Below are 14,747 nucleotides of genomic sequence, written 5' to 3'. Positions count from 1 at the left end.
GTTAGCAGTGTGCTGGCCATCTTTGGTTTGTAGAGGAAATCTTAACCATGAACGATCAAGGGGGCTTAAAAGAATTTTTTAAATGCTAGCTTTTTACTCAAACTTGTATCTATACTACATCACGCCACATTAAGTAGAAGCACACATCACAAAATTGCACAGGGATTACAATATTACATCCAGTCTGCATAAAATTGAATTCCACTACTGACCAGGTCACAAAATGGCTGCACTTTCTAGTCTAAAACTAATTTGCATATTGTACACATGTAGGACATTTTTTTACTTCAGTCACAATAATGCATGCAAGTTTGTTTTTTGTAACAAATTTTGTAAATTTGCTCATGCTACCTAGTTTCAAGAGAGCCTTTTTTGAACATTTGCAATAACTCACCTCTTGTTAATTAATAGTTCTAGTGCATGCATATGGTGTATACAGGTAAGTAAACATGCAATTTTTTCACATTCTAAAACTATGGCAGTTTAGGCCATATTGTGCTGCCTGCATTTAATCTGTAATGCAGTGTGTCTTAAACGTTTCAATCCCGTATTAATAGGTGGCATTACACATAACACCTATATAGCAGCAAAGCTAATACAGCTTGTGATTAAAAATGTTTAAAAATAGCTAATAAATCAGATTATCTTGAGGTATTATTTCTTGCAAGTCAAAATGGAGAGCAAAAAATCAACCCTAATTTTTAGTTTATGTATACACTGAAAATAGCAACAACAATAAAAATAAGCTTTTTGTAGCAGACATATTCCATCTTCACTATTTTGCTACCTTTGGTAAATTACTGGGGCAGATCTTGAAGTTAAAAACCCATGTTTAGAAATAAGTGCACGCTTCACCCACTAAATATAGCAGCAGACTGTGTGCCCCTACGCAAAAACATTCTCATATCTAGTTTTAACTTTACATATAAAAATAACTTGGAGAAAATACAAAAAAACATTTTATTTTAACATGAAAATATCACAAAAATTAGTAAGCCTGAGATGTAGGGTTTTGGTGAAAAACAAGAGGCTTGTAGTGTTTTGGCTGCTGATAAAGATGCATGTATTGATAGCTGGGGTGAAAAGCAGAAGAATGCACTTATTTCTTCTGCATGTCGGTATCTTCAAACACAGTAAGCCACATGCACCCTTCTTTCCTTATGTAGATGCTGGTTCACCATGTTTAATTCCAGCGGAAGTGGATCTGACGTGGGCGGTCAGCCCCCTCCTTTACCAATGGCTTATGGAATTCACGTCCTGCACGAGAGTGGATATTTGCCCAACAAAACTCACAGTAATACTGCAGGCAAGTGACATTGGCACAAAAGAAAGGAGCAAACTTTCCACCGCATCGTGCACCCTGGCATTCGTCACACATCTGGTCATCCAACACATATGGCTTTACCTCCACCTGTTGGAGTTAAAAAGAAACAATTCTAGTTAATACCTATTCCTACTTGAAGCTACATGAAGGCATTCAGTTTTTTTCTGGTTAAAAAACAAAACAAAACAAAAAAACAGAAGTCTGAAATCAGACATATTAACGCCTTTATCTAACCAATCCGTTATTACCCTTTATCATTTATCAGCTACAGATCTATCCATACAGTAAGCAGAACACTTCAAGGCAGATCTTTAGAAGCACACTATATACATAATAAATAGCTACATCAGAACCTCCCCTGAATTTATTCTGGAAGGATGTTATCGGCAAATGATAATATGGAAGTATATGTAGAAAACAAGCAAACAAGCCCAAAGGTCTCCCAACTAATCTCGTCAGCTCCCGAATGTACCCCAACATGACATCCAATTCTATACTGTTTAGCAAAAAATAATTGAACATACAAGTATGTAACCATTTATACATCAACCTTTTTTAAAAATAAGTTTAAGTCTCTGCATGTACTACTTTTGTGTGCAAATTAAAAGTCCTTTCTGCAGGCTGGAATACAGATCTTCTAGCACTCCTGTTCCCTGTAAATCCACTCCCTATTTCTAAAATATGGTCAAATTTTGAGCTACAGATTTTGGTCATCTATTACTTTCCCTTTTTGTGGCTTTGAGCTGCACAAAAATTTGTATTCAATGTATTTCTGAAAATATTTTTAAAAGACCATTTTGCAAGTCTACAGACTGCTACAAACACCTGTCTTACACAGCTTCTTTCTCCCAAACTCATCTGACTGCCAGAGTGGAAAAGTGGCAGGAGTCCAGTGGTAAATTTGCATTATGTCTTTGCATAACTGAACTGTTACAGACTGCGATCAGACAGGAAGAACAACTTCATAATAAAACAGAAAATGAGTTGAATCCATCATTAAGGAATGTATTGTTGTCTTCCACATTTTCCTCACTTTTAAAGATGGTATTTTCTGCCTTTTGTTGGCAAAAAGAGTTATTCTAGTTCATACTAAAACTCACTGCTGTAATACATTTTTTTCTGAGATACTATTTATTACCTGAGAAGAATGCTACATATAGACATCGACTTTATGTACTATACTCGGACAGAATATGTTTGAAATAATAAGAACTTTAAAATGCTATTTTTTCCATTGTGTCTCCAGAGGAAAAAATTTACACATACAGCTACCCACCCAGAAGTTTTATGGCAGAATAGTCTTCACGTTCTTAGCTTCAGAGGTAGAGGTCATACTTGACATGTCAAACGCATCTATGTTTGAAATTTCGAGTATGCTTCTTCCAGTAATCTATATTCAGTACAAGCTCTACTTCTTATTTCACTAGTGTGACCTGCCTTATCACAAATTACACTCAAACTTTCCAATAAACAGGTACCTTATGCAGTAACTGTGTTCATGGTTCAAAATTACTGAAAGCATGAAGCAGCATATATTTCAAGCTTTGGTGCATTAATGCACCAAGATTGGTATGAAGATGATTTCAAATGTATTAGAGAAACACTTTGAGGAATGGAAGCATTGCATGAAGCGGATGCCGACTGCTGGCATATGAAAGTTAACAACATTTTAAGGAATTGTTTAGAGCTGAAACTCCAAACGAGTTTCAAGGAAATGTTTGGAGCTGAGCTTTCATACATGATAAAACAGGATGAGAAGCACTTTACTGAAGAAAAACATCTGCTAGAGAAACTAAACGTATCTACACATCAAAAGAACTGGAGAGAAGCTGCAGAGTACTTAGGTAAGGAAGAAGTTAGGATCACAGACAGTTTGTTAAGTGACTGTGACACTAAGATTTCCAGTTAAGGTAGGAAAAGGTATGTGCAAAAAAATGCTGTAACTACTTTGAAGTAAAGTTCAGAAGGATAAACAGGTGAACTGCAAAATTTAGCAATGAAAAAAGACTTTTACACAGACAAAACTGGTTATGAAAAGAATGTGAAAGGACAGCAGACCTACAGAAACTGGATATAACTGGTATAGAAAGGTTATGCTAAGGTAAAGGGTAGGAGAACAGCCTGCCTCTAAGATTTCAGTGAAATATATAAAATATTGCTTTATTGGCCAGCATACTACATCTCAGATGAAGGCAGTACCCGAAATAGGACTATCTTCCTCATTTACAAGAAGAGTGGTTTACAGATTTCTACAAATTGCTTGCTCATCTATAAATCAGCAGTAATACTGATTCCAGAATATTTTCAGAGCCTGAAAAGGCATTAGTGTATAAACTCCATGGAGCAAAAAACTATTTCTGAAAATAGCTTTTTTCATACTTTCAGAAACAGCTAAGAGTTAAGGTGTTCCCTAAAGAGAGGCTGTTCTCTATTAATCCTCAGTAACGCAAATAAACTGGGTTGTATAAATATATATAATTATATAAATAATGACTGACCATATGATTTAATTAGAGAAGATGATTTAAAAAATAAAGATTAAAAACACTCTGAAATAAAGAAAAAGTTCATAAACCCTCCCCATCACAAGGTTTAAAGACAAATGGGCATTGCTGTATTTTGCAAGTGAAATACCTCAGGAGTAGCACACATTTTTAAAAAGAAGAAAAAACAAGGATGCTAATAAAAATGCCAAAATTCCAGATTTAAGAGAATACATTGAGTCAAAAAATTAATTTTCAAGACTTAGAAAAGCAACACTAAAGAAAGAACACAAATTATATTAATCAAAAAATAAACTGTGAGAATTCAGATATTTAAAGACAAAGCCTAAATCTTCCTCCCCTCTCCCCCCCCCGACCTCTCCAGCCCATGAACAGTTATCTACAGATACTAACTATACTTGTTTCTTCCTTTTTTTTTTGGTAATAGTGATTGAAGAAATCATTTGACTATTGTTTTTATAAATTAAGTCTCACGGATATAACTCAAATGCTGTGCTTCTGAAATCTAGTATTCGGGGTAGATTTTGTGGGATTTTGCCCTGTCCAAGCTCCAAGAGGTCTGCAGCACATGCTCACTGTTTTACCGGAGATTTACTGCCCATACCCCTTTAAGTATTTCAGTGTTATATCACACATTAGCAAGTTATATCCCTTTCTCTGCAAACAGCAAGCACTGCCATTTCAGATGCCTGCTCAGCATCCAAAGAGCCCTTAAAATCTCTGGTGACCTATCATAAAAAAACCCAAAACAAACAGCAAACCTACTTGGGAAGTGCAGCTTTCAAAGACAGGTTCATGCCTTCCTTTCTCTTATGAAATGGCACTGCCAGTCTACCATATGCTCCTCTACTGCAAAGGACGATCTCATGGGAAAAGAAAGACGAAGATAAAAGCGTCCCCTAGTTTACAGGGTTCAAGTCCATGTCTCCCACCTTTGAGGGAGAACCAGTTTGGATGGGACCCAACTGTCCACCTCTAATTTTAAAGTTAAGTCACTTCACAGCCAAATGCACTATAGATGGTTCCTGAAACACACTACGCTATACCCAATTCTGAAGCTAAATGACCCATTTAGCATTTCTTCAGAAGGAGTTCTGGATTCTGGTCCTTACTTCCATTTTGTCCCAATACTCAAATGCAAGATGATTAACAGTTTTATTTCCCCTCACACAGTCACAGTGTCAAGGCCATTTTTCCTGTTTCATAATTAGCCAAAAGGTAGAGCTATTAGTCAAAGTCAGCTGCAAGTCACAAGGACAGCAATCCCACCAGAAAAATGTAGCCGTCACATCATAACGTGAAGCCTAGTTCACTACCCACATTCAGACCCACTCATTCTCTGGAAAGGACCATGTTTGGGGATTTCAGCTCACTAGGCAACTGGTATCTGAGAGACAGATGTAAAGCTGCACTACTCTATCTGAAAGGAGAGAAGTACATGCTACCTCCCTACAGCAGACTTTTGTTAACTGTACTACTTTCTTTTTCCCATGTCTTTGATCTGTAGAGGAGACTAGACCTTGAACTACTTTACTTACTCAACCCTTCTTCCTCTAAGACCTTTTTTTTTTCAAAAAAAGAACATCTATTAATACCAGTGACTACCTCTGCAGCTCTTGACATCAAAACTAGTGACACTTAAAACTGACATAATTTAGATGCCAGTTTTCTTTGCTACTCTTATACTTCTAATTAGGAGTAATGAAGTTGACTAGTCTTAATAAAAGTTAGTTTTGCTTTAGCTAGCAATAAGTATCTGGAGCAACCAGAAACGTACATTGGTAAATACTAAGAAGACTCTCTCAAACAGAAAGGATAAGACATTTTGTATTTTAGGTGTTGAGCTTGATTGATTTTCTGAAGTGCTTAGCACTGACAATTACGGCTGAAATTAAGGGCAGCTGCAAATAATAAAGCTAATCGGAAACCAATGAATACTAGAGTTTCCTATGAATGACAGAGGAATTACCACAGTATTTGGTTTCATTAGAACAAGGGAGAGAAAAAGATTTTCAAGCCCTTTGCCCATACACAGCAAAACCAGGAACTCCAGAATGGAAAGAACATATGGTCTAACATATGTCCAAGGAACAAACTGCTGCTCTGTGGAATGCATGTTGTTCATTTTGGGGCATTCACGATTTAACTCTTGGAACTAGTGGACAGGAATAGTGAAAGAAATGTAGAAGCTGGCATGAAAGCCAATCAAATCCAATGTTACCACACCCTGAGAAGTTCCTTTATGATCACCACTCTCATATTTATTTATGTTTTAATTTCTGTATAACTTACTCGTTTATCAATATCGCCATGCTGAAGTTGAACAAACCGAGCACTGATGGCAGCAATGTAACTCTGCTGATTGGAAAAAGCAACACGTCCAGCACCTTTTGGGTATTTCAGCTCAGGGTCAGTATCAATTCCTGCGTAACAAACTCCACCATAAAGACGGTCCATGATCATAGCCAATTCCACTATTAAGAAACAAAATAATGTTCATTTAAACTGTTCTTAAAGTACAAACTTTATATAATATGCTTGCATTTAAAAATACTAGAAAAGTTAATTTTAATAATTAATTTGCAACAGCCAATGTTAACAGTAATAACAAGAAATATAAAAACATATTAAATAAGCTATGAAATACTCAGCAGACAGATCTTTCACATTGTACGTACATACATCCAAGGAACAACGGAACTGTAAGTCCTTGCAGTCCTTGATAACCTGGAACTGAAATTCCAGGGCAGTTTTCTTCAGGGGATTACAGCAAAAGACTTTTTGGGCAGGCATGGAATGTAAGCTGTATAAAATAGATCCACATGCCACAAATTCCTTGGTACATGTTCTCTGGCTATCCTAATGCTCTATGTCCTACTTGAATTTAAAGATGTAGTTAGCATCTTTTCATCAGCCACACAGAGCTTGATTACCTCTACAGCGCTATACTTATCATAGATACTGAAGTTCATAGCAACAAATATCTCAAATTTTACAGATCAAGTATTTTAGCAATCTTCTAGTAATATTTTATACTGAATTCAGTTTTGCAATTCAGTTAGGTGGAAAATATTATTTTTTTCAGAATTAGTATCCTCTGTATAAGGGTATAAAGGTGTCAGCAGTCATTGATGTTCAATAGTTGTTTGAAAAGTCTCCTGAAGTTTTACTGCTTTTTTGAAGTCATGATTCTTATTTCACAATGCCATAAAAGTTTTGTTTTCACATATACAGGGCATTTGAAAGCTAAGTATAAGAATGCATCCATTAAATTTATCACAAACATTCAGCACAGTAATCTGGAGTATTTGGACTGAATTTAAAGAAAAATTCATCTGCAGTTGGAACATACTGTGTTTATGGTCATTTACAGAGCTTGTACTACAGTCAAAAGTACAGTCTTAAAAGAAAAATAACAGAAAAGCTTGAGCATTGCAGGTCCAAAATAGAAAAAATTAAGATTCTTGATACCCCAAATTTGCACTACCACTTCTTGGTTCTCCTACATCTTCCATCCTCCTACATGAAAGCTCATCTGTCTGTAAGAATAAAATTCATTACAAACTATGGAAGACTAATGAAGTCCAGGAGTCATTCTAATAGAAAATGGGATTTGAACCACTGCATGTTATGCTTCTACTTCCAACGTTCACTTCAACCTACTTACTAGAAGGCCACCATAAGATATCATAAAAGGCTACTGCAGTCAATCTCACAAAGCAGACTGTCCAGGTTGTAGATCAACCATTCCTCAGCTACAGAAACATTTAATTTTTCCTTCATGCACTCCGACAGGAGTCTAAGAAAGAGTCCTGCAACCTCATATAGTGTTGTGTCATACAGACTGTGCTAGCTCTCTGAATTTCTTCCTTTTTTTCCTCTATTCCTACTCCTTCAAATACTCCTTCATTACCTGTTTTTGCTTTGTCCTTATTAGCAAGAGTAACTGCAACCTGATAGTAGAAGAGTAGCTAATGCACAATGACAAGCAACTAAAAATAGAGCTCCACATACTCACGGAGCACGGCAGAGAGGTTTTCATAGCATTCTTTTAAAAACAAATTCTTTTGTGACATAGTTTACGCTACAGTTTTGCTAATATGATCAAAATCTTTTCTATAGCTTTAGACATGTAACAGTTTCCAGTAAATCTCAATGATGAACAGTTATTTATGGCCAAAGCCAGATGAAAACAGTTACTAGAGAAACGTAAGAATACACAAATACTGTACTGTGGTTATAACTATCATAACAGTCTTCTATTTTTATATGTATATATCCACATCTATCCATACATAACTATATGTAAGTATGCATGGTTCAAATTATTTCCAATTATCTCCTACTTTTAAAAATAGCCACAGATTATACTCACCAGCTCTTAATGGTCTAGGGACTCCTCCAACAAAAATTGTTTTTCGAGGATCAAGCGGCTGGGAACCATCCATCACAAAGTCACTATCACTTAGATTCCAGGGACGGATCTGAACCTATTAAATCGGGAAAGAAAATAGTATGCTACTTTAAGCTTCACTACATCGTGGATAAACGTTCATCAGCCTATATAAACTGTCAAACAGTCATAACCCCATTAGCTTAGCATGTCTAGGTACTCTGTTTTATTCCTATTAATTCAAAAAACTGCAATTTTAAAATCATCCAACTGTTCCAGATGTTGAGTTCTGCCAACGGTAGTTTGCTTTTGATTATTTTCATCGTCATCATTTCAAATGCAGCTTTAGACAGATGGCAGCTATAGCCTGCAGGCCATCTACTGTTTACTTACTGGCTTGTCCTTGATAGTAGGACTGGAAACACATAGATAGAGCTTTCCATCTTCTTCAATGCAGGCGTCAATCAGGGCCTGGACAGAACTTTCTTCTTGGAACAGGAGGAACGCATAACCTGAAAAAAAAAAAGCCAAACCAACTGAAATTTTTTCTCTTATCTTTATTTTTCTTAATCATCTTTGCCAGTGACTTTTCCATACAAATGTGTTTACTCCAAAAGTAAAGTCAGACCAATTCTTTGTTATTAGTCATCTTCTTTAATTATGTACTACCTTGCCATGATCAACAGAACTTCTATCCTTAAAATAATTGTTAAAAGAGACTAATAACCAAATAAAAGCAAACATGTCTGCTCTATAACGTACTGGAAGTCTAGGCTGAGCATAATTCATTGGCAGCAATGGACATTATACAATGAAAATCCGACTTGGCATAAAGGACTAATCTCTATTCTAGAGATTAGATCAAAGCACTTTGTTACATAAGTAACCCAGCAAACCTCCCAAACACTAAAAAAATAGGAATTAAAATGCTTATTTAATGCTACAGTAAAAACAAACAGTCAGACAAGCAAAGAACCTCGCATTAGAATACTTTAACAGTTAAATTTAATGATATATACAAAATCTGTTAGTTTACAGGTGCCCGATAGCGCAATTAGGGTTGTATTCTAAAATGAACTTTAAAAGGACCATAAATCCACATTTCTTTCTGAGATTACTACCAAGTGTGCAATTTTCACACGAAGTTATGTTTTATTACTTGAATGGAAAAGTAAATGCTGAAGCAGCTGCTCTAGAGTAGGTTTGGCAAGAGGGAGTGTGGCTGCTTTACCAAGCCTTTTGGAAATGATACTGTATTTCTGAGAGAAGCTAGTTAACCACTGGCAATTTCTTATTGCAGACAGACAGTGTAGGTTATCAAAGCAAAGATGGTAGGGTGCATCTTGAAGAGCATTAAAGAATCAATGTGTTAAGAAGAACATAAGATTAGAGAAACAAATGCACGACTGATTTTAGATACATGGGAACAAAAGTAGGATTTAAAGAAAAAGCTGTAAGGCCTATACTGGTCTTTCTAATAACTTGTACCTCATTTCTTACCCCACATACCACGGTCCTATCACAGCTACCTACAAGGGACACATGACAAGGTTTTATGTATTCTATATTTTTATGTACATCTTATTTAGTTTCTTAACAAATACGCTGTAGGGAATCTTTGGGCTTGGGCTGAAGCATTTCCTTGCGAAGACTGTTTTTCATTGCTGAACAATATTTTTTAGTGACAACCTGTTTAACTTAAGCATAATTAGTAATTATTTAGATTCAAAATCAGTTTTAATGGGGATATCTTCCAGTATTTATCTTAGAATTTAAAATCCACATATTACCCATGCAAAACTCACTCACTGAATGAGGGCATGTGCAGACTGGCATGGGTAAGTGAGACCAGACCTGTGTAACTGTCCTCACTTGTGTGGAAGCCAGGCACACACAATCCTGTTTGAATGGAGAGCTCAGTACAAGAACGATGGGAGTGCAAAAACTTGATTAAGCAAAAGGGAGGGCTAAACGCACATGATACCGACTAAGGCATCAGACATACAAAGTAAGACTCACCGCCAGAAGTAAGTAAAATACTTTGCCAGATGCTGATTTTCCATCAGTTCCTATCCTACAGCAAATCAAGGGTACTGCCATATAGCTCCCGATACAGAAAAATGGTCAGTGTCTCCACATGATCTATCACCTATATGTCTGCAGCTATTAATATGCTTAACTGTGGCAGCTTGTAAAAAGATAGAAAATTCAAATACAAGAATTTGATGAGGGAACAATTAGGATTACTATATCCTACCACACCTGAAATAAAAGGAAAGCAATACCAAAACTATATGTTAATACTGCTTTCTCAACATTATCTGCAAAACGTACTCATGTCTGGGTTCATCCCACTTAGTTTTAAGCATCAGACAGGCTTGTGTCATGAGCTTAGCTGTACTACTCCCCCTCTGAAGACATGGGGAAAGTTAGGGTATAGTCTGTACTGTCAAATTGGTCTGGCTGTAGTTTTGCTCGACAGCTCTAGTCCTTCAATGATTTATAATGCATTTTCGTTTGCTCCTCAAGTCTAGCCTGGAGGAAAATAACCAGTTCTCTTGGTGAAGAAAACTGGCTAGAGAAGATAATTTGCTCAGGTCCCACATTTTATAGCCATATACAGAGACAGCCAACACCTTCCAAAGAATGCTAGACTTGCACAGTCTGCATACAAACCACCATCACTTGCCCTGGACCAGGGCGCATTTCCTGGCACAAATCAATTATACATTAGCCATAGACTTCTCCAAAGAACACCAGTTACATAGGCAACCAGCCTATATTCATTAGCTAGAAAGTGCTTGCAAAGGAAGATTATACTTTTATCTTAGATATTTCATTTAGACATCATAAATTACGGCTGCTCTTGTTACTACAGCTACCACATGCCAACAACTGTATAGCACAAACTTTATTCTTACCCCTTTCTGCTTCCTCAATATATGCTTTTATTGGATTATTTTTCACCTCAACATCCATAACTCATGAACTATTGTGGATGTTTAATGTCTGCAAAACTAGTATGGTGGTGGTAAGTCACGTGCTTAAGTATGATGAAAAAGATCAAGTGTCTAACTAGACTTTTTGGACTAGCACTGAACTACAATTACCATGTGTGACAGAAAGTACATGTCACAGTGAAAGATGGTGGGGAGGCAGGGTGAAGAGTAGGAGGTGTTTTACTGTACTACGAGACAGCTTAACTTCCTAGTTTCGTGTTTTTTTGGTGTACCACATCAGTCATTTAACAGCTTCACACCCAATAGCAATACAAGTCTGTTTACAATGCAAAAGCAAAGCTACTCTAGTAGTTTTCTTTGAAGGAAGCTGCTTCATACCTTTGGGTCATATGTACACCAGCAGTAGCAGGTCATGATCAGGTATGACTTGCCAAGAGACAAAGCTAGTACGTTTTGTACGTATTTCACAAGGTGAAAAGTATTAGATGAAACACAGTCTTGTAAAAATTTCTTGTTCATGTGTACTTCTACCAGAATTATGCCTCCTGTGGGAGACAAAGTTTAGGTAACCCCTGTTAGTGTTTATCGCTTGACTGAATTCCTCTGCATAACACTGGAACTATTACTAATACTCCTATTTTCAAAGGCAACCAGTGTGGGTGACTTTCATAATACTTGCCCTCAGAAAATTACCGCAAATAATAAACAAATCTTTCTGGAGATGGTAATTGGCTTTAGAACTACATTCCCTGATATCTAAAGATACTGCACTGGTTACAGTCATCCTTACTCTGAGCTGACATCTCTCTTAATGAAACAAGACCAAGAAATGAAATATTTTTTTTCTTTTTAACGTATTGGGTCAGCACTGGAAACAGAAAGCCTATCAGATAAGCTTGAAGAGTCCTAGCTGTATTACCAAATTAAACCTTTTCATTTTTTGTATTTATTACAAAAAGGACGAATCAAAAGCAAAGTATTCTAGAGTAGATTCACACTGGTAGCTAACACAATTTTCTGAGCAACGTGTAATTTCTTTATTTCATAGTAATATGGAAGTTTACCAGAAGGAGAAAGGACGCTGCTTCTGCTATGCATACTCTGTGTAGAAATCAGAGAGCAGCTTTAAGTTCTCTCAAACTCCAGTTAACTCCTATTGCTAGTGGCTTAGAGAAGTCAAGAAAATCAGTGCAAGTCAGCATGGCACTCTCCACGCCAGTCAGTACAGGTGTATTTCGTTTTGGGGTTGATTCCTCTACTGTCCTGACAGACTCTCCCCAGAGGAGACTAAATGGCCTCAGTGCAGTGCAATTCTTGCCCACAGAATGCTGCGCCTTAGCTTAAATCAGAAAGAATCAGTGTAAACTGCAGGTTATTACAGACAATGGATCTACATTTGATGATGGGAATAATTCACATTTGGGAAGGACACACAACATTTAATCTATTCCTCTTTAAAGAGATCTCATCACCATATTAATTAAATTTAATCTTTAAAACATAAATATTTCACTTGTTGAGTTTAGTCATCTTTGATGGAGAATTAACTCCAAAATACACTTGAAGTGAAAAAAAGCAGGCTGATACAATTGTCATGTAGCTATTAGCTGAGACACTTTTGAGTATGGGGTAGCAGAATTCACTTCAAGATCCAAACACCTATTTCTGTATTTCTGCAGTGACTGGGTTTAAGCTCCTACTGTAGTACAGAGGTCCAGTTAATGTAGTCAGTGGTGACTGGACAGTTACTCAGCCGACCAAGCGGGACACGGAGGTGTCCAGCACCATTTATCCTCTATAGGACTTTGCCTAACCTTCAGCTGGTGCTCCAGAATGGTATGGGGCTTCAACAGGTGCCACGCCACATTTGCGAGACTTGTGTAGATCTTTTAGATATCCTCGGTTTGGGTACATGAATCAAGCTCAATGTGCTTACATTACAGTGACGTGAATAGCCTTCTATACTCCACTGACTGTATTGGCCAGATTCCTATTGATTAAAGGAAGCTTAGACACTAATCACACATGAAGCCACCTACAGTTACTTGCCTGAATCCAGAGTTTCAATCCTACCCAGTGTGATCAAATAAGCTGGTAACGAGTTAAATAGAACTTGGATGGACCTGGGGTTTTGCTTCTTAAGCTAGAAACAGAACATTTTCAACCTAATTTTTTCAGTCAGTTCTAAATTAGCAGTTAAGAACCTTGAATAAACTAAGCTACTGCACAGCTGCCGTGATAGAAGGCAACACAAACACCCAGACAATTAGAAAAGGCTGGGGATACTGTCCTGTTTAAATCAGATTATCCCGTTTGATACAGACTATAAATAGTACAGAGCACACAAACAACTGGGCATATTTTGAAAGGCCTTCTTTGGATTTGCATATCCTCCTGGCACCATTTCTTTGAGAGCTTCGTTATCATAAGAAGGAGTCCTCACCTCAGCAAGTTGCTTTGGACATGTGTATTGTTTCATAAATAAGTATATTTGCCAACTACATAATAACAGGAGTTATGATAAACAGCGGCAAGTCAGAAAGGAAAGAATTCTCCATTACAGTTGGCAGATCACTTACAGACTTTGTACTTTGATCTCAACAGAATAATTTTTTTCCGCTTCAGAACAGAGTTTCCTCATAAGATTAGTGTGAAGTTTTTAAAATTCCTGTTTTCTTTGGGCCTAATTTTGTGGTGAACCAATACAAAATGTAATTAGCTAAGAACAAGCGGTTAGTGTTTCTCAGGAGGCAGCCAGACTTGATGGATCAGGACACTTTTTGCATTTCTTCAAGCAAGGAAATACTTATTATGAGTTTGGCCTTCCCTCAGGACCTTCTGTAAGCAGAGAGCCTGGAAGGAACCACAGCCTGGAAAACTGAACAAGAATAAAAAAAAAAAAAAAAAAAGCAGGCTGTATGTCTTCACCACAGAGAAGACGATTGCGTAAATCAGTCCAGAACTGGATAATTCTAAGATGTCTTTGGAAAGTAATACTATGTCAAATCTCTAATGAGACTGAACAAACAAAAATATATACACTGAATTGACTCCATGTGGAGTAACAAATTAGAAACTGGAGATTAAAAGTAAAAAAAAAAAACCTCCTTGGGCTAATATAGTATATATTTCTAAATTGCTAATTACTGATCAATCCCAAAGCTTTCTTAGTATTTAGCCTATCTTTAGCAGTTTCAGACATCTTATTAAATATATGTATACATGGTTCCTGTCTGTACATGTAAAGCTTAAGAAAGACAAATTTTTAAGAAATTCTTCTACAAAATAATCATGGGCCATATCTATTGCACTGAAAAAACCCAGATATAAACACAGTAATATTCCACACTTAATAGGAAGCTGTATTTCCAGAGTATCTACAAAGAGAAACCTACACTGTATTTCAAATGTGTTAGGCTACATTACAAAACAATATTGAATAATGTAGTAAACTGAGAATAAAGTTTTAAGATTGAAGAACAGTAAGTGCTATTAAATTTCAAATAAGGATCAGTTAATCATGGGAAATCAACCCTTAGTTTGCAAGTGTGTCCCAAATTAATTAG

The 14,747-nt window shown here is 36.6% G+C and overlaps 1 protein-coding gene across 1 annotated transcript in view; it reads right to left on the bottom strand.

Moving 5' to 3' along the window:
• Positions 1 to 962: 962 nt before the first annotated feature.
• The window catches only part of CPEB2 (cytoplasmic polyadenylation element binding protein 2), a 52,119-nt gene continuing 38,334 nt past the window's right edge, over positions 963 to 14,747 (bottom strand). The window contains exons 10-13 of the mRNA XM_019472014.1: positions 8,615 to 8,733; positions 8,204 to 8,318; positions 6,121 to 6,302; positions 963 to 1,411 (exon numbers count right to left, since the gene is read on the bottom strand). Of these exons, the coding sequence (XP_019327559.1) occupies positions 1,184 to 1,411; positions 6,121 to 6,302; positions 8,204 to 8,318; positions 8,615 to 8,733 (644 nt within the window). The 3' untranslated portion in view covers positions 963 to 1,183. The remainder of the gene's footprint in view (positions 1,412 to 6,120; positions 6,303 to 8,203; positions 8,319 to 8,614; positions 8,734 to 14,747) is intronic.

Source organism: Aptenodytes forsteri, unplaced genomic scaffold (genome assembly GCF_000699145.1).
Source record: "Aptenodytes forsteri isolate BGI_AS27 unplaced genomic scaffold, ASM69914v1 Scaffold242, whole genome shotgun sequence".
Lineage (NCBI taxonomy): Eukaryota > Metazoa > Chordata > Aves > Sphenisciformes > Spheniscidae > Aptenodytes > Aptenodytes forsteri.
This window is presented reverse-complemented; position numbering and strand designations above follow the sequence as displayed.